The 24,673-nt window shown below is 48.2% G+C and overlaps 1 protein-coding gene across 2 annotated transcripts in view; it reads right to left on the bottom strand.

Annotated features, from left to right (window-relative positions):
• LOC140387945 (reelin-like) overlaps window positions 1–23,717 on the bottom strand; it is a 520,778-nt gene extending 497,061 nt beyond the window's left edge. Inside the window, exons 1-2 of one of the 2 annotated variants that reach the window (XM_072471313.1) lie at window positions 23,606–23,717; window positions 22,433–22,727 (exon numbers count right to left, since the gene is read on the bottom strand). In XM_072471313.1, coding sequence (XP_072327414.1) covers window positions 22,433–22,727; window positions 23,606–23,650 — 340 coding nt within the window. In that variant the 5' untranslated portion in view covers window positions 23,651–23,717. The remainder of the gene's footprint in view (window positions 1–22,432; window positions 22,728–23,605) is intronic. The other variant, XM_072471312.1, reaches the window with a different exon arrangement.
• Window positions 23,718–24,673: the final 956 nt, after the last annotated feature.

Here is a 24,673-nt window from a genome sequence, read left to right as displayed (position 1 = left end):
CAGGAGTCAGCTCACAATTCATGGCCCTCCGGTTTTATGCAGGATATAGAGGGGGCACCCCACCCTCAGTGAGGGGTCCTTTGGGAATATCAATTCCCCATCTCATGTGTCCCTTAAGGTTTCATTAGTGTTCCACAAACTGCTTAACCCAGGTTATGACAGGAATTATTGAGCTGGTGATTGGCTTTGAACAGTATACAAGTTAAATACATTGTCAGTGGTTATCGCATTTCCAGGAAACCTATTAATTACAATGAAGCATTTTGCACCTGATATTTTTATTTACACAAAAACAAAACTAGTTTTAGAGTACCAAACTGTAACCAATACCCTACAACACTGCTCAGTATTTGTTCTTGGCTACTTTAACAGGGGCTATATAAATAATATTTTATTTTGCTAACTAAAACGCTAAGAATGTGCATTTTCGTCCTCCTTGTAAACTCAGTAATATTTGATGGGTTTGCTTTTACTTCTGGCACTAGCTTTGAATCCAATCAGACAAATGAGTTTAAAGTCTCCATACCATGCCCTTATAACAGTTCATGTGAAATGTATCTGGGCAGTCTCAGGTCAGTTTCTATCAATTGCAGTTGGCACAGCACAAAATTTGGAATTTTACTCCGACAGGCTGCAAGGGTAGCCAATGGGGAAGAGCATAGGCTCACATTTTCACAGTGAAGATACAAGCCAAGATTTTCCCAATAGTTAGCAGGCATGCAGTTGGAAGTAAGGGACGAGATCATGCTCACCTATTATGCAACTTATTATTTTTCCTGGGAAAAGAAGCTCTCATCAAAAACTGGCAAAATGTTCATTGAAAGATAACAGAAATTAAATATTCTGTACGTTCATTAGCGCATGCATGACTCATGCAAGAAACTTGACTTGCTCATCCGCATATAAAATGGGCGTTCAAGGTTAAAGGTGGACAGAATGTCAACATTTAAAGGGCAACATTAATAGTTTGATGTGTTCGGAGAAAAGTATTGTAAATGTTTTTGAACTCACTTTATTTTCATAGTAGTTATTCGGTAGTGCTAGTATTGCTGAAAAAAGACATTTTGTCAAAGCTTTTTGTTGCGCACTCATCAGAACAAAAGAATACCAATGTCATGGGAAACAACATTATACCATATGAAAAGAGCTACTGATAACACTTCTGGTGATGGGGATGTGCTGAGCGGATGCAGAAAAGATGGCTCTCTTCCTGGAAACTTGAAATTAGCCCAAATATCGACCGCTAAACCCAGGGGGACAAAAACACCCTCGTCCAACACCACCACAATGAACGAGGCATGGCAAGCAACAATCTGAGAGCCCAAAGATCGGCAGAATAAGCAAAAGTCTGGAAAGGAAGATTGAGGCGATGATGAACACGCTGGGAGATAAGGATTCGGCTACGCCCAAACAGGATATATGCCGGCTACCCAGCAGAGGCACTGGTCCCCTTTCAAGTGGTGCTGGAAAAGACAGAGTGGTGACTGGAGACACAGGAGGTGACAATCAGAGAGCTGGAGAAGGCCGCGACTGATGAGGGCAACTGAGTCAGCTCACTGGAGACAGACATGGCGAGGTTGGTGGCGACACAAGGAATGCTAAGGGGAAGGTCGAAGACCAAGAGAACCGATCACGCCGTCAAAACCTCCGCATAAACAGGCAACACGGTAGGACAGTAATTAGCACTGTTATTCACAGCTCCAGGGTTCCAGGTTCGATTTTCGGCTTGGGTCACTGTCTGTGCGGAGTCTGCATGTTCTCCCCGTGTCTGCGTGGGTTTCCTCCGGGTGCTCCGGTTTCCTCCCACAAGTCCCAAAAGATGTGCTGTTTGGTAATTTGGACATTCTGAATTCTCCCTCCGTGTACCTGAATAGGTGCCGGAATGTGGTGACTAGGGGCTTTTCACAGTAACTTCATTGCAGTGTTAATGTAAGCCTACTTGTGACAATAAAGATTATTAATATTTGTGGGCCTACCGGAGAGTACCCAGGAGCAGGAACCTGATGGAGTAAATGGCTCAAAGACAGGAAGGAGAGGGCGGCTAGTCAACAGCTAGTCGACTCCATATTGGAGGTGGATCGGCAGTAATCCTCAACCTTGAGTATGGAACTACTAGCGGAGAGGAAAAAGCACCAGATGGACCTTGACCTAGTCTTCACTGGGAAAGCAATACACCAGCTCCGCGAGACATGAGGGACCTTTTACGAACATGAGGACAAAGCCAGCCGCCTACTGATTCACCAGCTGAGAAAACAGGCAGCCACGAAGGAAATAGCTCAGGTCAAAGATAGAAGCGGGAGGTTAGTTGCTACGCCAGAAAAGATCAACAAAGCCTTTGCAACCTTTCACCACGGACTGTACACCTCTGAGCTCCCGGAGGGGGACTCAAAGATGAAGCAGTTCCTTGATGGACTAGACATGCCAGTCGTGGGGGAGATAGAAGATGGGGCCTGGCAGCACCATTAGAATTGGGGAGGTCGTGGAGAGTGTCAATTCCATGCAGGCAGGGAAGGCGAAGGACCAGATGGATTCCCGGACTGCTACTAAAAATTCGCGCCAGCATTGGCCCCGCATCTGGCAGGAGGTGTTCACAGACTCGTTGGTAAGGGCACCCTGCCCCCAACACTGCACAAGCCTCAATATCGCTGATACCCAAAAAGGACAAAGACCCGACTGAGTGCGGGTTCTGCAGGCCCATCTCACTACTCAATGCAAACGCAAAGTTCCTGCGAAGGCCTTGGTGAGGCAGCTGGAGAGTTGCGTGCTGGAGGTAGTCGTGGAGGACCAGATGGGCTTTGCCAAGGGCAGGCAGCTAACATCGAACATCATGCGCACTTCGTAGGGAGGGTGCAGACGATCAAAATGAACATACTGCTCAGGTTGCTCTTCCTGTTTAGATCCTCCCGATCTACATCCCCAACGCCTTTTTCAGCACTGTCGACAAACTAATCATGGATTTGTGTGGGGGTGGGGGGGCGTGGGTGGAGAGCCTGAGGATCCAAAAGAAGGTCCTAAAAAGGAAAAGGATCATAGGTGGTCCGGCACTCCCAAACCTACAGTTCTACCACTGGGCGGCCACCGCAGAAAGAGTGAGGGGATGGGTGAAGGAACTGGGAGCAGAGTGGGTGAAGATGGAGGAAAGTTCCTGAATAGGGACATCGGTCCGAGCCCTAGCCACAGCCGCGTTCCAGCCTCTGGCCAAATACTCAAGGAGCCCAGTGGTAGAAGCCACATTGGTACTAAATGAGGCAACACTTTGGTTTAACCAAAATGTCCACCATGGCTGGCCCCTATCTACAACTACCACAGGTTCACTCTCGCAATAATGGACACCACCTTCAAAAGGTGGAGGCAGGACGAGGGACTCTGACGGTTAGGGATATGTACAAGGACGATAGAGTAGCGACTCTGGGGGAACTCACAGAGTGTTTCCAGCTGCCAAGAGGAAATGACCAGAGATACAATCAGGTTAAAAACTTTCCCCACAAGGAAACAACGACGTACCCCCAGACACTCGTTAATAGGAGAACTGTTGGATGCGGGCAACCTAGGGAAGGGAAACTGAGCGGATTTGTATGGGCAACTGTTGGAGGAGGAACGATCCCCAGAAATGAGACAAGGAAAAAATGGAAGGAGGAACTGGGCATAGAGATAGGGGGAGGACTCTGGATCGAAGTACTACACAGGCGGACTTCATCTCCACGTGCGCAGGGCTGAGCCTGACGTAGCTAAAGGTGGTGCACAGAGCGCACCTAACCAGAACCCGAATGAGTACGTTATTTCCAGAAGTGGAGGACAAATGTTAACTGTGCCAGGGAGCCCGGCGAACCACAGCCACATGTTCTGGGCTTGACCGCACTTGTCGGGTATGGGACGACCTTCTTTGAGGCAATGTTCAGGGTTGTGGGAGTGAGGTTGGGGCCATGCCCAAAAGGTGCGGTCTTCGGGGTTTCAGGTCAGTCAGAACTCTTCATGGGGAGGGTGGCCCGACGTCCTAGCCTTTGCCTCCCTGATCACCCGCCAGAGAATCCTGCTCAGCTGGCGATTGGCAGCACCGCCCAAAGCTGCTGACTGGCTGGCTGACCTGGTGGAAACTCCCACACTGGAGAAAATAAAATTTGCCGTCTGGGGGTCGGAAGGCAGCTTCCACAGGATAGCCAGCAACCAATAGTGTGGGGGGTGGAGAGACACGAACGAGCCACTGGACAAAGAGGAAAAGGAAAAAGGGTGGAGAAAGAGGGTAGCGAAGGCACGCAAAGAGAACGAGAGGGACAAAGCCACAGGGGATTGGTCCAAGGGCATGCTGAAGCCCAAACCAAATTGTAAATAGGTACTTGTGAATGTCATGATATTCAAACATACATCATAACACATACATAATGATAGACAGACCAACGGACCAATTAGCACACATAACACGACAGCCAATCACAGACATGAGCAGACACAGTATAAGACAAGAAACACGACACTTCCTGGGCAGTCCATCTGGAGACAGCACAGGGCCAGGACCTCATAGCAAGACACTCACACAGTCACAACGCGCTGAGTACCAAGTCTGATGTATAAATAGTTAAATGGAATAAAACTGCATTGTACCAATCGCAACCGTGTTGGTTCGTCTGTACCTCAGAGCACCCAACACTTCATGATACCAGGAGTGAATCGATACCTACCGGCAAATCTGCCATCCTGAGCCATGGACACCCGCAACAAACCGCAGCCGTTGCAAGTCGCTGGGAACCTGGGCACAAATTGGAAGCTCTTCAAGCAGCGATTCAAACTCTTCATGCAAGCCAATGAAAAACAGGGCGCCTCGGACGAAACAAAGATTTCCATGCTCCTCACTACCGCAGGTCAGCACGCCATTGATGTATACAACTCCTTGGTGTTCGCGGAAGGCGAGAACAAAGCTAAGTATGACACGGTCTTCCTCAAGCTCGACAAGCACTTCAACGTTGAGGTCAATGAAAGCTTTGAGAGGTATGTGTGGTAGTATGCATTAGGGGTCATGTGGGACTGTGAAGCCGTGATGTCATTGGCTGACAGATCCCGGGTCCTGGTTGGCCGGTGACCTCTAGCTCCGCCCTGAAGGCGGAGTATAAGAACCAGGAGTCCTCCCCCGCAGGCCAGTCTGCTACCGAACTGCGGGGGAACAGTCACGCTTAATAAAGCCTCATCGACTTCACTCTATTCGTCTCTCGGAGTCTTTGTGCGCTACAATTTATTAAGCGTGCCTAAAGGGCTATGGAGCTCAGGATCATTCCGGAATGCCTGAAGATCAGCCCCCACGCAGTGAACTCAGCAGCAGTTTTCAAGCACTGGCAGACTTGTTTCGAGGCCTACCTCAGAACGGCCCCCGGCCGGGTCACAGAAGACCAAAAACTACAGGTCCTGCACTCGAGGTTAAGCACGGAGATTTTCTCTCTCATCGAAGACGCAGAGGATTTCCAGACGGCGTTCGCAGCACTAAAAAGCATGTATGTTCGCCCAGTAAACCAGATCTACGCTCGCTATCAACTCGCAACGAGACGGCAAAGTGCCGGAGAATCGATAGATGAATTCTACGCCGCGCTACTAATTTTGGGACGGGCCTGCAGCTGCCCGCCGGTGAACGCGATTGAACACATGGACATGTTAATGCGCGATGCTTTTGTGGCAGGTATGAACTCCTCCCAAATCCGCCAAAGACTTTTAGAAAAAGAGTCGCTAGGACTCTCAGAGGCACGGGCCCTTGCAGCCTCCCTGGACGTGGCCGCGCGAAACGCCCGCGCCTACGGCCCCGACCGCGCGGCAGGCCATTGGGCTCCGTACGCACCCGTCGCGACAAATCCCCCCCCACCCCCGACCACCCCACAGGCTTGCGCGGTTCAGACGCCAAGTCGTACCGGGGGAGCCCGCTGCTATTTCTGCGGCCAGGCGAAACACCCCGGCAGCGCTGCCCGGCCCGCGCAGCGATTTGTAAGAGCTGCGGGAAAAAGGGCCATTTTGTGGCTGTGTGCCGGTCCTGGGAGGTCGCCGCTGTCCCAGGAGAACAAGGAGCCCTGCGAGCTTCTTACGCTCCCCAATCCCCCCAGCACCCCATGTACGACCCGCAGGCGCAATCATTTTGGGTCCCAGCCACCGCTGTCCCCGGAGAAGAGGGAGTTCTGCGCGTCTCTAACGCTCCACAACCCCCCCCCGCGCCCCATGTACGACCCGCAGGCGCAACCACTTTGGGTCCCGGCCACCGCTGTCCCCGGAGAAGAGGGAGTCCTGCGCGTTCCTAACGCTCCCCAACCCCCCCAGCGCCCCATGTGCGACCCGCAGGCGCCGCCATTTTGGGTCCCGGCCACCACGAGGGGAGGAGGGGCGCCGCCATCTTGGGCCACCCCAGACCTATGCGACGCATGAGGGTGGCCATTTTGTCCACCCCCGCCGCCATCTTGTGACCCCCCAGCCATGTGCGATGCATGGGGGCAGCCATCTTGTTCACCCCCGCCGCCATCTTGGACGGCAACAACGGACCCCAGTGTCGACGGCTCCACGGGGCTCGCAGAAGACCCTCAAGCATTACGATCACGTCTGGCCTCAATGACGCTGGACCAAGCTCGGCCCCGGACGACGACAACAACGGTGCTGATAAACGGGCACGAGACACCTTGCCTGGTCGACTCCGGGAGCACGGAAAGCTTTATCCACCCCGACACGGTAAGACGCTGTTCTTTGACCATCCGTCCCAGCGCACAAAAGATTTCCCTAGCTGCAGGATCCCACACCGTACAGATTAAAGGCTTCTGCATAGTTACCCTAACGGTGCAAGGGAGGGAGTTCAAAAACTACAGACTCTACGTCCTTCCCCAACTCTGCGCCCCCACATTACTGGGATTAGACTTCCAGTGCAATCTGCAGAGCCTAACCTTCAAATTCGGCGGTCCAATACCCCCACTCACTATCTGCGGCCTCGCAACCCTCAAGGTTGAGCCCCCATCCTTGTTTGCAAACCTCACCCGGATTGCAAACCCGTCGCCACTAGGAGCAGACGGTACAGCGCCCAGGACCGGACCTTCATTCGGTCCGAAGTCCAGCGGCTACTGAAGGAAGGCATAATCCAGGCCAGCAATAGTCCCTGGAGAGCACAGGTGGTAGTAGTAAAGACAGGGGAGAAGCAAAGGATGGTCAGAGACTATAGCCAGACCATCAACAGGTACACACAACTAGATGCGCACCCTCTCCCCCGCATATCCGACATGGTCAATCGGATTGTCCAATATAAAGTCTTCTCCACCGTGGACCTCAAGTCCGCCTACCATCAGCTCCCCATCCGCCCAAGTGACCGCAAGTACACAGCCTTCGAGGCAGACGGGTGATTATACCACTTCCTAAGGGTCCCATTTGGCGTCACAAACGGGGTCTCGGTCTTCCAATGAGAGATGGACCGAATGGTTGATCAACACGGGTTGCGGGCCACGTTCCCGTATCTCGACAACGTAACCATCTGCGGCCACGATCAGCAGGACCACGACGCCAACCTCCAAAAATTCCTCCAGACCGCTAAAGCCTTGAACCTCACGTACAACGAGGACAAGTGCGTTTTTAGCACAAACCGGCTAGCCATCTTGGGCTACGTAGTGCGCAATGGGATAATAGGCCCCGACCCCGAACGTATGCGCCCCCTCATGGAATTTCCCCTCCCGCACTGCTCAAAAGCCCTAAAACGCTGCCTGGGGTTCTTTTCATAGTACGCCCAGTGGGTCCCCCAGTATGCAGACAAGGCCCGCCCCATAATACAGACCATGACCTTCCCTCTGTCGACAGAGGCTTGCCAGGCCTTCAGCCGTATCAAAGCGGATATCGCAAAGGCCACGATGCGCGCCATCGACGAGTCCCTCCCCTTCCAGGTCGAGAGCGACGCCTCCGACGTAGCTCTAGCGGCCACCCTTAACCAAGCGGGCAGACCCGTGGCCTTTTTCTCCCGAACCCTCCACGCTTCAGAAATCCGCCACTCCTCAGTGGAAAAGGAAGCCCAAGCCATAGTGGAAGCTGTGCGACATTGGAGGCATTACCTGGCCGGCAGGAGATTCACTCTCCTCACTGACCAACGGTCGGTCGCCTTCATGTTCGATAATGCACAGCGGGGCAAAATAAAAAACGACAAGATCTTAAGGTGGAGGATCGAGCTTTCCACCTTCAACTATGAGATCCTGTACCGTCCCGGAAAGCTGAACGAGCCGTCCGATGCCCTATCCCGCGGCACATGTGCCAACGCACAAATTAACCGCCTCCAAACCCTCCACGAGGACCTCTGCCACCCGGGGGTCACTCGGTTCTACCACTTTATAAAGTCCCGCAACCTCCCCTACTCTTTGGAGGAGGTCCGTACAGTCACAAGGAACTGCCACATCTGCGCAGAGTGCAAACCGCACTTTTTCAGGCCGGATGGTGCGCACCTGATCAAGGCTTCCCGTCCCTTTGAACGCCTTAGTCTGGATTTCAAAGGGCCCCTCCCCTCCACCGACCGCAACACATACTTCCTGAATGTGGTGGACGAGTAATCCCGTTTCCCCTTCGCCATCCCCTGCCCCGACATGACAGCGGCCACAGTCATTAGAGCCTTGAACACCATCTTCACACTGTTCGGTTGCCCCGCATACGTCCACAGCGACAGGGGGTCCTCGTTCATGAGTGACGAGCTGCGCCAGTTCCTGCTCAGCAACGGTATAGCCTCGAGCAGGACGACCAGCTATAACCCCCGGGGGAACGGGCAAGTAGAGAGGGAGAACGGCACGGTCTGGAAGACCGTCCTACTGGCCCTACTGTCCAGGGACCTCCCAGTTTCACGGTGGCAGGAGGTCCTCCCGGACGCTCTCCACTCCATCCGGTCACTACTGTGTACTAGTACTAACCAAACGCCTCATGAGCGCCTCCTTGTCTTCCCCAGGAAGTCCTCCTCTGGAACGTCGCTGCCGACCTGGCTGGCGGCCCCAGGACCCATCTTGCTCCGGAAACATGTGCGGGCGCACAAGTCGGACCCGTTGGTCGAGAGGGTTCACCTCCTTCACGCGAACCCGCAGTACGCTTACGTGGAGTACCCCGACGGCCGACAGGACACGGTCTCCCTGCGAGATCTGGCGCCCGCTGGCAACACACACACCCCCCCGATACCAATCACCCCCTCCCTGCCACCGGCGCACCCCGCGACCGCCCCCTTCCCTGGAGGATCGGTCCTCCTCCCAGGCCCGACCAGTAGTGAAGCCGAAGCTGAAACCGTAAGGCTCCCGGAGACGACAACACTGGAACAAGCACCACCACCACCACCGGGGCCGAGGCAATCGACACGGACGACCAGACCGCCCGACCGACTCGTGGCGTCGATCTAACACTACAATATGTGGACTTTTAACGAGAACATTTTGTCTTTTTTCTCCTGACGATTACTGTAAACACTTCGAAAAAAAAAACCTTGTACATACTGTAATGACATGCGAATATTTTCCTCCCAGGACCAGCCTTGTAAACCCTTACCACAATGCGAAGCATCACCCCGCCGGGTTCATTTTTAACAAGGTGTGAATGTGGTAGTATGCATTAGGGGTCATGTGGGACTGTGAAGCCGTGATGTCATTGGCTGACAGATCCCGGGTCCTGGTTGGCCGTTGACCTCTAGCTCCGCCCTGAAGGCGGAGTATAAGAACCAGGAGTCCTCCCCCGCAGGCCAGTCTGCTACCGAACTGCGGGGGAACAGTCACACTTAATAAAGCCTCATCGACTTCACTCTATTCGTCTCTCGGAGTCTTTGTGCGCTACAGTATGTCTTTCAGCAGCGCCTGCAAGGTAAGGATGAGCTCTTTCAGTCCTTCCTGACGCACCTCCGCATACTCGCGCAGTCCTGCGGTTACGACACCACCTCAGAGTCCATGATCCGGGACCAGATCGTTTTTGGCGTTGCCTCCGGTGGCCTACGCCAGCAGCTTCTAAAAATTAAAGGCCTGACCTTAGCATCTGCGTCCTGCATGAGAATGCGACTAGCCGCTATGCCCAATTTCAGGCGACCGAATCGGCGCGGAGGGGGCCCCACCCGATCGAATCGGCAAGCCAGGCCGCCCACGAGGCCGAATGCGTCCAGGCAATCGAGTTTCTCCCGGCCCGCGGCCCGGACGAGGGCGGCCGTTTTGCGCGCTTTTTAAGGCCTCCCGCGTTTGTGCGCGCCAAAACCTACGGCAACACTGAGGGACGTGCTGCGCTGGCGCACCCGACGCAAGACCGAACTGCGCATGCGCAGTGGCGTAACGAACGCCATGACGTCATGACGTGCGGCAACTGTGGAGCTGCACATTTAAAAGGGCAATATCCTGCAAAAACCCGACAATGCCTACGCTGTGGCAAGATGGGCCACTACGCTGCCTACTGTCGAGCCGCTCAACCTGGTGATCTTCCACATCTCCGACAACCTCGCAGGAACGTACGGATCATTCAGCCTCCACATCACGACATCCAAACCGACGACACAGATGACCAAGACGCCTTCCGGGTGGCGGTCATTGATGCGAACCGGGTCAACACCATCAATCCGGGCGATGAATGGAGTGCCACCCTAACGGTCAACTGATCGCCGATCACTTTCCGCCTGGACACTGGCGCCTCCGCCAACCTCATATCATGGTCAGCCTTCTACGCCATGAAGGTCAGACCACCAATCCAGCCATCCCGGTGCAAGATGGTCGACTACAACGGGAACGTTATCCCGGCCATGGGATCCTGCCAGCTCCAGCTGACACACAAAACACACACGGGCACACTCTCGTTCGAGATAGTTGGCTCATTGAAGGACTCCCTGCTGGGCGCACAGGCATGCAAGGCTCTCCACCTTGTGCAACGAATTCTCTCTTTCTCTCCAGACAGCACGTCTGACTTCCCGAAAGCAGAGTTCTACGCACAGCTCCAGTCGCTCCTCGCCCACAACCAGGAGGCATTCGAAGGCATGGGAACACTGCCATACACATACCAAATTCGCCTCAAACCGGATGCCATCCCGGTCGTTCACACACCTCGCAGGGTTCCTGCGCCACTTAAAGACCGCCTCAAGCAGCAGCTGCAGGATCACCAGGACCAAGGGGTCCTATCCAGGGTCACGGAGCCCACGCCATGGGTCAGCTCCATGGTGTGTGTCAAGAAGCCCTCTGGCGAGCTCCGTATCTGTATTGACCCCAAAGACCTCAATAATAATATTATGAAGGAACATTATCCCATACACAAACGGGAGGAGATCACCAGTGAAATGGCCCAGGCGAAGATATTCACGAAACTGGATGCGTCTAAAGGATTTTGGCAGATCCAACTGGACCCGTCCAGCCGAAAGCTATGTACCTTCAACACCCCTTTCGGCAGGTTCTGCTACAACCGGATGTCATTTGACATCATCTCGGCATCCGAGGTCTTCCATAGAATCATGGAGCAGATGATGGACGGCATCGAAGGGGTGCTCGTATATGTGGACGATGTCATCATCTGGTCCACCACACCGCAGGAGCACATACATCGTCTCCAACGCGTTTTTGCCCGCATACAGGAAAACGGCCTGCGCCTCAACCGAGCCAAGTGCTCCTTTGGCCAGACTGAGTTGAAGCTCCTGGGGGACCATATCTCCCGGTCAGGGGTCCGTCCGGATGCAGACAAGGTGAGCGCCATCACAGCCATGCCGCAGCCGGCCGACAAGAAGGCTGTCCTACGCTTCCTTGGCATGGTCAACTTCCTGGGGAAGTTCATTCCCAACCTTGCCTCCCACACGACGACTCTGCGCCATCTCGTCAGAAAATCCAGAGTTCCAGTGGCAACACACACACCAGCTGGAATGGGAGGAGTCAAACGCAAACTCACTACGGCACCAGTGTTTGCGCTTTTTGACACGTCTCGTTCCACCAAAATCTCAACTGATGCCAGCCAATCCGGCAATGGAGCAGTGCTCCTGCAGAGGGATGACACGGCATCATGGGCCCCAGTGGCCTATGCATCGTGGGCCATGACCCCCACAGAGCAGGGCTACACGCAAATCGAGAAAGAATGCCTGGGCTTGCTAGCCGGTTCAGACAAGTTCCACGATTACATCTATGGTCTTCCACGGTTCACGGTCGAAACTGACCACCGCCCCCTGGTCAGCATAATAAACAAGGACCTGAACGAGATGACCCCTCGCCTCCAGCGCATCCTACTTAAACTCAGGAGGTACGACTTCCAACTGGTCTACACCCCAGGGAAGGACCTCATCGTGGCGGATGCCCTATCCAGAGCAGTGAGCACGCCGCCAGATGCGGAAGGGTTCGTATGTCAGGTCGAGGCACAGGTGGCTTTTACAGCGGCAAATCTGCCAGCTGACGACTCCAGTCTGGCCCGTATCCGCCGAGAGACTGCGGCCGACCCCCTTCTGCAGCGAGTGATGCGCCACACGATGGGAGGATGGCTCAAAGGGCAGTGCCCGCAGTTCTACAATGTACGAGACGACCTAGCCATCATTGATGGTGTCCTTCTGAAGCTGGACCGGATTGTGATTCCGCACAGCATGCGCCAGCTGGTTCTCGACCAACTACACAAAGGCCACTTAGGGGTCGAGAAGTGCAGACGGAGGGCTCAAGGGGCGGTATACTGGCCGGGCATCAGTGACGATATTGCCAACATGGTACTCACCTGTACAACCTGCCAAAGGTTTCAGCCGGCGCAACCTCCTGAGACGCTTCTGCCCCATGAGCTGGTGACGTCCCCCTGGGCGAAGGTGGGTGTCGACCTATTTCACGCGCTCGGCATGGACTATGTCATCATAGTTGACTACTTCTCAAACTACCCAGAAGTCATACGCCTGCACGATTTGACGTCGCCTGCTGTCATCAGGGCCTGCGAGGACACCTTTGCTCGCCACGGCATTCCGATGACTGTCATGTCGGACAATGGGCCCTGTTTTGCCAGCCACGAATTGTCGTCCTTTGCCGCCTCATGTGGCTTCACACACGTGACGTCCAGCCCTCTGCATCCCCAGTCCAATGGAAAGGCGGAGAAGGGCGTTCACATTGCCAAGCGGCTCCTCTGCAAGGCTGCTGCTGCCGGGTCGGACTTCTGCCTCGCCCTGCTGGCCTATCGCTCGGCCCCACTAGCCACTGGTCTCTCACCAGCACAGCTGCTGATGGGTCGCGCCCTCAGAACCACTGTGCCTTCCATCCTGGCACCAACAATAGACCATGCTCCGGTACTGCATAGGATGCAACTGCAGCGCGGTCGCCAGAAGAGGTCATATGACATACGGGCAACTGATCTTCCCTCCCTGGCCCCTGGAGACAATGTCCGCATCCACCTACCAGATGGTGGCTGGTCAGCACCTGCCGAAGTTCTCCGACGCGTGGCTCCCCGCTCGTTCCTGGTACGCATGCCGGATGGATCCGTGCGTAGGCGCAATTGCCGAGCCCTTCGCTTACTTCCACGCTCGCAACGGGACCCTACACAGACGCCGTGTCCTGCACTGGTTCCTGATAGCGACTTCGTGGAGCTGCCATATACCATGCCCCTTCTGTCGCCGCCCATGGCCAGGCTCGCACCTCAGCCGATGGTTCTCGACCCACCCTTGAGACGGTCAACCCGAATTCGTCGCCCACCTACTAGACTGGACTTATGAGACTGTTCACACGTCAAACTTTTGCAACCACTGTTTTATAACATGTCACTGTTTTATCGTTACAGGCCTCGTTTGATCGTTCCAAATTTCAACGTTGTTCTTCTTTTGTTATGGTACAGCCTCGTTAGCATGTCACACCTGACATCGCCCCTTGTATATAGTTAAGCCCCACGTACATGATGTAAATATTACGCTCACACACACACCTTTAGCTGCACTCAGGACACATTTATATTTATAACCACGTAGGCACATAATCTTGTAAAAAAGGGGGGATGTCATGATATTCAAACATACATCATAACACATACATAATGATAGACAGACCAACGGACCAATTAGCACACATAACACGACAGCCAATCACAGACAAGAGCAGACACAGTATAAGACAAGAAACACAACACTTCCTGGGCAGTCCATCTGGAGACAGCACAGGGCCAGGACCTCATAGCAAGACACTCACACCGTCACAACGTGCTGAGTACCAAGTCTGATGTATAAATAGTTAAATGGAATAAAACTGCGTTGTACCAATCGCAACCGTGTTGGTTTGTCTGTACCTCAGAGCACCCAACACTTCAGTGAATACGTGCTCTGACCATACTGGGGATTGTAACATATTTATGCCGGCTAAAGGGGGTCATGGCCAGAGCGGGAGGGAAGACAATTGCTTGTAAATATATGTGTTAGTTTCTGTTTTACTTTACCCTTTGGCGCAGTTTTGTAACATGTAACTTATGAACCGTTAAATATAAGATGTGAAAATCCAATGAAAACAATTTTTCAAAAAGTGGACACTGATTGGTGGGCAAGTAGACTGTGGTTGGTGGAGGCATTGCCATAGAGAATGCACCAGTGACTGACAGTTAACTTCCCAGCAATGCTTGAAATTTAGAGGCTTGATTCGTGCTTCTATTTCCTAAGATGTATTAGAACAATGAATGCTTTAGCACAAGAAGCTTTTAGGGTACAGATTATAACATCATTTAAAATTAAATTGGATAATGATTTGAAAGGTAAAAGGAGATGGGAAAGGGCAGGAAATAAAGATAGAACAGTAACTCAAGTTGAAGAGATAGCATCAGCATAGGGCTGTATGGTCTCATTTTATGGTGCAATTTTGTCGAATCAGGTGCAGATTCAGACATGCTTAGGGAGCACATTAGTGGTTGGAGCAGAAAATTGCATGTAACGATAAAAGGTTGAAGGGAGCGTCATTACAACCATCGTCTTAACTGACCATCATCTAGCCACCCTGGGCACAAAACCAGAAGGTAGTAAATGGTGTGCAGAATTGACCCATGACAAATTAGTATTTAAATAAAGGACCAGCGTGTTTGAGGTAGGTCCTTCTATCATAGCTGGACCTATCTACTGGAAAACGCATTGGAATACAAGCAGACTGATCCAATAGAAATATGTCCCTCATACTTTCCAATACCAGCCCTCTTATGTGGTGTTTTGTTCCTGCTGCCAAAGTATTTATGTTTCTTCCCTGAACAAGTTTGAAACCTGTTAACAACACTAATAATCCAACATAGCAAAATCAATCCAAGATTTACGAGGCCCAAACTATTTACAGGTATACAAAGGATAGTATCGTTTTTGTAATGTGTGATTTCTGAATCCACATTGATCCAGTGAGTAGAATATAAGGCTCCCATCAACATATTTCAAAGCAAAGTTCAATTGTTAAATCTCATTCTGAAACCACCTGGTTGGTTTTGTAATTTAACACTTTAATTTCTATACACATTTTAAAATAGAATAAAATCTGAACTTTTGCAATTCTAATAGAAGATGAGTTGTTATTTTAAACAATATGATATTGGGACACAGTCAGGTGTACAGTTTGCTTCAGGGAATTAAGAAGCCTTCTGCACAAAACTCTCACCATGTCACATCTGTCAGACCAGTTCCAGAGGTGAAGCACTTTGGGACATTATAGGACACATTAAATAATCATATGCGAGAAAATATTATTTTTTAAAAATATTTTTATTCGCCATAAATGTCATCATTTTCACCATACAAAGAAAGAAAACAAAAACAGAACTCCAACAATATAAAATCTAAAACATAAACTCATAAAACAAAAACAAAAATGAAACAACCCCCCCTCAACATTCAACAGCAACCAACTCCTGAAAGTGCATAATAAACAATCCCCAAGAATTGTAGAATCCGTCCTTCACCCTCTGAACTCAAACGTCACCTTCTCCAGGGTCAAAAGCTCCAGCAGGACCCCCGTTCATGCCGAGCACAGGGCGGAGAAGCTGACCTCCAACCCAACAGGACCCGCCTATGAGCGACCAGCGAGGCCAAGGCTAAAACGTCTGCCCCGCACCCGCCTGCAACTCGGGCCGGTCCGACACCCCGAAAATGGCTTCTACAGGACCAGGCTCCACATCCATATGTAAAAACGCCTGAGAAAGTGCTAAATACCTTTCCAACTTCGGGCAGGACAAAACATATGCAGATGATTTGCAGGACCCCTCCCACATCGCTTACAGACATCCTCCACCCCCTCAAACAACTGGCTCATCTTTGATTTTGTGAGGTGTGCGCTATACACAACCTTCAATTGTATCAGCCCCAGCCTGTTCCATTGCCCCCCTAGCTCTTCTCCCCACTTCACCTTAACCCCCTCCATGAGCACCCTGTCCTCCTCCGGGATCGTCCTGTAGATTGCCGGCACAACCCCCTTCTCCAACCCCCCTGCTGACAATACCAACTCCAGCAAGGAGGAAGCCAGCGCTATCGTGAAAATCGGGAAGACCTTCCTTGCAAAATCTCGAACCTGCAGGTATCTAAACCCTTCTCCCTGTGCCAACCCGTACTTGTCTCCCATCTCCTCCAATCTCACGAATCATCCCCCAAGAAACAGATCCTTAATCTCCTTAATCCCCCTCTCAACCCATCTCCTCGCATCCATCTTCCCAACTCGAACACATGATTCCCCCTAATGGGCATCCTCCTGACCCGGCCCACAGCTTAAACTGTTGCCTGTACTGGCTCCAGATCTTCAAAGTGGCCATCACCACCGGACTCACCGAGTACTTACCCAGTGCCATCGGAAGTGACGCCTTCAACCCCAATCCCTTACACGAGCCCTCCTCCATCTTAACCCATCAGGTCTCCCCTGCCATAACCCAGCCCCGCACCTTCTCCACATTTGCCACCCAGTAATAGTACAGTAGGTTTGGGAGGCCTAGCCCCCCCCCCCCCCCCCCCCCGTCTGTCACCCTTTCTGCAAAACAACCCTCCTAATCATGGCCACCTTCATCCCCCCAAATAAACGAGGCGATCAATTTGTCCACCTCCTTGAAGAATTTCAGTAGGCAGACCGGCAGGTTCTGAAATAGGAACAGAAATAGCAAGAACCAGTCTCGAGTAGGAGCCACCCAACGTGCAATTTCCACCTAAATGCCGCCACTGGGAATCCTGAGAGAACATTTTCTTTTGCAAATACATTTGACAAATCCTAAGTTTCTCATTTAACAAGCTTTTTCAGGCAGTGGTGTTAAGAACAGTATTTTTTTTCCATCAATTACAGATTTTTGATGAATATAAGCAGAAATAGCCAATTCATATCATAAGATATTGGCAGTCATAACATCAAGGCTACATTAGAGGAAGTGTTTGAAATCTTTTGTTACACCATGCAATCTTTGCTTTTTCACTCTAATTGTTGTTTTTATTCAATAAACAAATAGCATTATTCATTTTACTTTATTCTAAGCCCACATATATTGTCATTGAGTAGATACTGATTTGAAACACAAAAGATAATAGCGTAAGCCAATGATAGTGAATGCGGGTCAGCAATGAGTTTCCATTCATTTCAGATTTCATAATCTTTAATGTCACAAGTAGGCTTACATTAACACTGCAATGAAGTTACTGTGAAAAGCCCCTAGTCACCATACTCCGGCATCTTTTCGGGTACACAAAGGCAGCATTCAGAATGGCCAATTCACCTAACAACTCGTCTTTCACGACTTGTGGGAGGAAACTGGAGCACCCGGAGGAAACCCACGCAGGCACAGAGAGAACGTGCAGACTCCGCACAGACAGTGACCCAAGCCAGGAATCGAAGCTGGGACTCTGGAGCTGTGAAGCAACAGTGCTAACCACTTCATGTTTCTTATCTGTGAAACATCAATCTTAACTTTCACACCAAGTGTTCGCCCTGTGGTCAGCAAAGTTATTGATCACACTTGCAGAACAAAATATCCAACTATCAACTGTTTGGTTAAAAATGTTAAACAAGTGGCAGAGTAGTTAGCACTGCTGCCTCTCAGCGCCAAGGACTTGGGTTCAATACCAGACTTGGGTGTCTGTGTGGAATTTGCACTTTTCCCCATGTCAGCGTGGGTTTCCTCCAAGTGCTTCGGTTTCCGATGTAGCCATCTCAGATGGCCACCTGCAAAGGACCATGGGAATTATGGCCAACCCAGGACTCAGACACACTCAGAGCATCTGTGTTTATTTGCAACCCAGATAGCTAGACGCGATCGAAACTCCTGATCGTGTGCATTCTAATGGCCCATTTCCCCAGAACAAAAAGACTGTACTCAGGTAACCGATACAGATACAGACTAACCGGCGCCACTCCCTTTGCTAAGAAAGCCCAAACAGCCAAGGTCAATGACCGCTTAGGACACGCCCAGCCATCAAGGTACCCTCCCCTTTTATTGGCCAAAATCGAAGGCTGTGATCGAAGCCTGTCGAATAATTGGGTCCAAAGCTAAGGACCACCCCAAAGAGTGTGAAATTCCAGAGGGATAAAAAGAGACACAGCCATGTGCTCGGTCTCTCTTGGCCCCGGCCTACGCCTAAAACCAAGCGTAGCATTACGACCAGAAGACAAGTTCAAGACCAACGATCGCTACCAGACAGATGAGCCCAGCAGAAACAAAGCCACTTCTTCTACCCAGCCACGCAAGATCCGAACAAAGGCCTTGTTCATCTGCAAAGAGCCGGTGGCCCTGAAGTTAAGTATAGGTTATTGTAGTTGTTAGGTGTAGTTTAACTTGTAGTGTTTTATGTTGCATGTCGAAGTAATCCTTGTGTGTAAATAAACTATCTTTGAACTTGAACAGATTAACTGGTTGTTTGGTCCTTTGATCGATATCCGGTAAAGCCTTGTGGTGGTATCATTTGATACCTGGCGACTCTGAATCGCAATATTATCATTAATAACTGCCATATCTAGTTAATTTGGCAACATTATTGGTGACGCTGGTGGGATAGTATGCCACTCATTAAAAAGAGCATCATTATTAATTGTCAACATTACACCGGTGCCGAAAGAGCAACACCTCCCTCAGTCCAAAGATGTTAGGTTAGGTGGGGTTAGGGGGATAGGGTCTAGGTAGGGTGCTCTTTCAGAGGGTCGGTGCAGACTCAATGGGCCGAATGGCCTCCTTCTGCATTGTAGGAATTCTATGATTCTATAAGTGACCTGACATCATGGGCTCTGAGGAACTGATCACAAGATGATTATTTAACTACAACAGTGACCACACTTCAAAAGTACTTCACTGGCTGGAAAGTGCATTGAAACATCTGGTGGTTGTGAACGATGAATTATAAATGCATGTCTTCCTTTATGATCTGTAATCATGTTTATACTGTTATATACAAAACAGCAGTTTATGTTCCGTTCTTATGACACAAATATTGTGGATTTTTGCCGAGGCAGAGTGGTAAAGGCAGCCAGTGGAATGGGAGTTGTTAAGTTCAATGGGTCCTATGATCATCAACAGTAAATTATTTTGATACTCTATATAGCCAAACCAGGGAAAATAGTCTAGTCCAAACCAGTTGTCTGGCTTTGGTTTATTTAAGATCTGAGAACAGTATCGCTGCTTCCGACTCACAAGTAGTTCATGCTGTAAGGATTACATTACAGAATATTTAGAAATTGAACACAAAATCTTTTGTTTAATATCCTCTTCCTCTATTTTCAAATTTTTACTCTCCTTCAATGCCCACTCACATTCATCTCTGGCTGAGATACAGAGCTGAAAATACTGTGCTCCCAGACATTACAATATCATTACTAGTTGATTGTCATAGTTCCTTGATTAAGTGGCTTATGCGTATACCATTCCTCCCATGTCGCGCTTTCCCTACAAAGCAACACCTGACCGCCATTGCCATTCACTTTATATGACATAATTTAGAGCTGGAACTCGATGGATTGGCAACTCAAATGTGCATTACACATTACGGTGTGTTAATATTAAAACAAGCTATTTTCTAAAACTGGTCAGAATTTTGGTTAAGAATATGCAGATGAAAAGTAGGCTGTTTGGTTTATTTCCTTTGTGTGACATGTCATGCACAAAACATTATAAAATTGAGATTTTGAAAGAGCATTAGGATAACACAATGTAAGGAGTACATTTCTGAACTATCTTGCTCTCCCTCCCATTTCCCCAGATAGTTAGCTCTCTATGTCAGTCAGGATGAGGAAGATATTGAATGGAATTAATCTGCTTCTGGGGAAATATGGAGATTACAATTCGTACACATGTCCAACTCAAGTCATTTGCATTAGTCGATGATTAGTGTTTTTGGTTGAAGGATGCCATGTATGCAACTCCAACTTCTTGCTGAAATTTTTGAATGCCAATATAGTTGGAGTATAACTGCCGATCTATCGCGAGGAGAACAAATGAAAGTAATTCTCTTAAACATTTGTTAACTACTATGTTCGGAAATAACATCTGTTGAATCTGCTTTATTTCTGAATTTTGTTGGCTTAAACCCAGAAGCACAAAAGTTTAAAAGACAAAAATGGTTTAATTATTAATTTGATTCCTTAATCACATGGCACAGCAGAGACAATTATAGGCAGCAACATGTTAAATCTAATTATTGAATTCAAGTCTTATTGGCTGCCACCCCAGCATTGACAAAACAGTGGTTAGCATGCCTATTATATGTTTAGATGAGCTTAGGTGTTAAGAAGTCAATTTGTTTCTATTGCTATATTTGCCCACTATGACTGCATAGGGTTGGTTGCCTTTTGCAGCGCCAAGGTAGACATCTGACTTGGCTCTATCTTGAAAAAGGACAGGTTTCCTTGCCCACATCAATATTATGAAATAATCAAAAGAAGGTGAACCAAAAGCTATAACACTTTTTTTTTTAAATTTAGAGTACCCAATTCATTTTTTTTTTTCATTTAAGGGGCAATTTAGCGTGTTCAATCCACCTACCTTGCACATCTTTGGGTTGTGGGGGCGAAACCCACGCAAACACGGGGAGAATGTGCAAACTCCACACGGACAGAGACCCAGAGCCGGGATCGAACCTGGGACCTTGGTGCCGTGAGACTGCAGTGCTACCACTGCGCCACCGTGCTGCCCCAGCTATAACGCTTTTAACTTTCATTTAAAAAGTTTGCACAGAGCCAATCTCTCTTAACTTTACAGTAGTACATATCGTGGTTGTAAATCAACCTGAATCTGGGTTCATTTGGAATGAACCTCACTACTTAGCTCTGGATTGGATGATTTGTAATGGCACATTTACCCTCATCAACCATATCCAACAAAAAGGCAATTCAGTTTATCCAACAAAAAGGCAATTCAGTTTATCATTATAATTTGTTCTCGAAGTGAAGATTCTACTATCATCCGTAATGCTGTCCATGCTTTGTTTATCCTTTCCTTGTACTGAAAAAGTAATTGAGTACGGAACTAAACATGCCTGATGTTATAAAATAGTGCAACCTTCCAGGAAAATTGCAGTGTATTCATCTTGTAGGTGTTTCTCACTAATTAGTCCCAAAAGATGAACAATTGCCACTTGAACTGAATTGGTTAAATATCATGTTTAAATACAAATAGATCATCCATCATTTCAGGGCAACCAGTATGGAATGAAAGGGGCATATCTTTTGTAAGATTACACTTTGAAAATTGAAGCACTGTACTTTCTTCTTTCAGTAAAATTATTTCAAAGTGCTTCGTACAATTATTTAATTTTTCCTTTTGGAGATTGCAGGAACCTCCTGTGCCGATACAAGATTGACACTTTTGCTTCCTACTGATTAAGTCAAGCTGTTTTTTTCCATGTTAATTCAACCCCATGCACAGTTGACCTGAACTCTCACTTTTGGCTTACAGGGAACAGTCTGTTGCCATTCACACATGTACAGTGGAGATACTGCATTGGGCTTTACGCGATCTTCAGACCGATCAGGAAGACAGTCTGCAGGATAGAAATGACCCGCAAGTGCACTGTATGGTCTCACATTGGAAATGTGTCCACTTTATTTTAAAATTAGACTGGCCTGGGACTGACAGCTGTCCCAGCAAAAGGTTTTTACACTTGAGTTGAGCCCACACACAAAGCCTCCTCAGACCTGCCAGCTTAGTTTAATACATCCAAGTACAGGCTCTTTGAAGGACAGAGGTTTAGGAACAGAAAGGGAATGGTTCGCAACAAAGGAGGAAACCCCAAAGGATTAATTTGTCTTCATAACTCATATCAGCAAGCATGCTGATGGTCAAATAAATCATGTTAATATGATTCAATTTTTAACCTTGCTCTTCTTGTAACATAAACATTAAAACATTAAACACTCCAATGGCTCTGAAAACAAAGAACTGCTTATTTTAAATATGCAGACTTTAACCAGATGCACACCAATGTTATTATACATTATGTGAAAAACCATACTTGTTTCACCCAGGAAATAGCTGTTATATTGTTATGTTAAACTGAACACTAAAACCCATAAGCAACATCCAGTTAATTATAAAAGTGACCTACCATGATATTCTTGACCAGGCACATAATATTCTGGGTTTCCCACAATATGAAGTGACATCAACACCTCTCCCTGTTCTCCATCGCTCTCCAGCTCTCCATGGTGGGTGCAAAGGAAAAAGAATGGGGCAAACCTTGGATAAAACCCCACTGATCCATATACGAAATCTGGCAAGAATATTCCAACCAGAAATAGCAAAGTCCAAGATTTAAAGCGTCGCGGTTTATCCATATCTCTGTTCTCTTCATATTCCATTCCACTGGAAACCCAGTTCTTGCGAACGAGAGTTTTTTTTTGCTGTATTAAAGAGATTTCAAGTTTAATATCAGGGAGCTTCTGTTGGGAAAGTCATAAGCCAGGAACTGTAGGAACTGCCAGCTGTCAGCTGTTTCTACTGCATTCTAATACATCAGCTTCATAAGCTGCAATACAGCTTTCCAACACGTCCTCCTCAGAGCATATTGTATTCCACTTTCCAGCCCCCTCCCACGTGCCTCAAGGCGCGTTTTTTTGTCAACTTTGTTTTAGGAGAGCAAACGCCTTCCCTTCAGTTAGAACACCGACTAAAACTGGAAGCTGATCAGGCAGAAAATGCAGTCACTGGAAATAATTTATTCCCCCTGCCGTTTTTACTGGAGTGCTGGAAAACTCCACCTTCTCAGATTAACATCAGACAGGAAGCCATTCCTCACTCATTCTCTCTGCCTGTCCAAAGCTGGAAATCTCTTATTTACTCCTTGTCTTGTTACTAAATAGACAAATGGTTAAATCCGAAGAGCAAACACCAAACATTGTTAGTCCAATGGCATACATTGAGAGGCAGCTCAAATGCTGTTTCAGTTCTAAAGTGCTGACCACCAAAGACCTTTATTAATGTAATTAATGGTTTAATTTGACTTTTGTAAAAGGTCTGCAGTGTGCTTGACGCACAATGGTCAAAAACCTCTTGAAAATCGAGTTTTGCACAGGGCACTTAAAACAGATTAAACTATTAACTGTGGTAGCAATTGCCGGCATATAAAAAAATTACTACCTTCTCTTGTTCTTAGATCTTTTGTAGATTAAATACTAAATTGCCAAAATAATCCTAAAAGTATGCAAAGATTAACCCTTCCTGAACTATTACAAAAGCAGTACAATTATATAAAATTGTGATAATTAAGTTGTTTTATTACCTTTATAAAGACCTTGAATTCAAGTCCTATCGTCTGTCTCAGCATCAGCTCAGAAAATAGAACAAATCAATACACCGAGCATTTGGAAAGAAATTCTGATCGAGCCAGCACAATATTTTGGATAATATAATGCCATGAATTAAAACTTTCAAGCTCTATGTAGACATATCCTGTGGATTACAAGCCCTATGGCAGCTCAAATTAAACTACTTAATGTGTTTCTAATTTAAAAATTAGGTTCAGCTCTTATTTAGATTTGTCAGAGCTAAGTTTAGTATAAGTACCTGCTGAGGAAAAGTTTACATTTTTGTAATGCGTGAGCTCAAAACAGCAGCCTGAAACAAAAGTTGACAAATAGATTTGAAGTTTAGCTACTCTGACACATTCCATGTGGGGGGTGGTTAATGTTATAATTATTAATGCCATGTCAACAGAACTTTAACCTCAGCAAATAAGTTTACACAAGTATCAGTGACATTTGACAGTGACATTTCATAGTCAACTATTTAGAATAGTTGAATTACTCATAACAGCTTCCTTAAAAAAAGATTTCTGTTAATTTCCGTCATAACTTTTAAACTGGACAGACAGCTCCTACATGCATGGTAGTTAACTTCAGATTACCTGTAGAATAAATAGACAAAAGTACCTTTAAGGTTGTTTGAAAGAGTATTCTTTGTTTGAATGTTTAGTACACATAACTAATTCCAAGATATCTAACCATTTAATGGTTCAACATTCCCATCCGCCTACACTGTGAAAGGTCCAAAATAAGGTTCATGAAGTTACCTTATTGATGCTGCAGAATGTGCTGACATTCAACCAGTGTAAGGCCAATTAACTGAATGTTTATATTAACTATTATAAACAGTAAAGGGGCAATAATTGCACTGGGCAAAAATAATTCTTAATTCAATTGTCTAATAAAGGTGGTCTGTTTGTTTCCATTCATGTGTTCATGGTTACAAACCAGCTGACAACTCTTAGGATATATTTTATAATTCTGTGTAATTTAAAGAAAAATTATTTTACTGAACTATTAGAAGTTACTTGAAAAAATAATTTTAA

Source organism: Scyliorhinus torazame, chromosome 13 (genome assembly GCF_047496885.1).
Source record: "Scyliorhinus torazame isolate Kashiwa2021f chromosome 13, sScyTor2.1, whole genome shotgun sequence".
NCBI classification, from domain to species: Eukaryota; Metazoa; Chordata; class Chondrichthyes; order Carcharhiniformes; family Scyliorhinidae; genus Scyliorhinus; species Scyliorhinus torazame.
The sequence above is the reverse complement of the archived record's forward strand: the minus strand, read 5'-3'. Positions and strand labels throughout refer to the sequence as shown.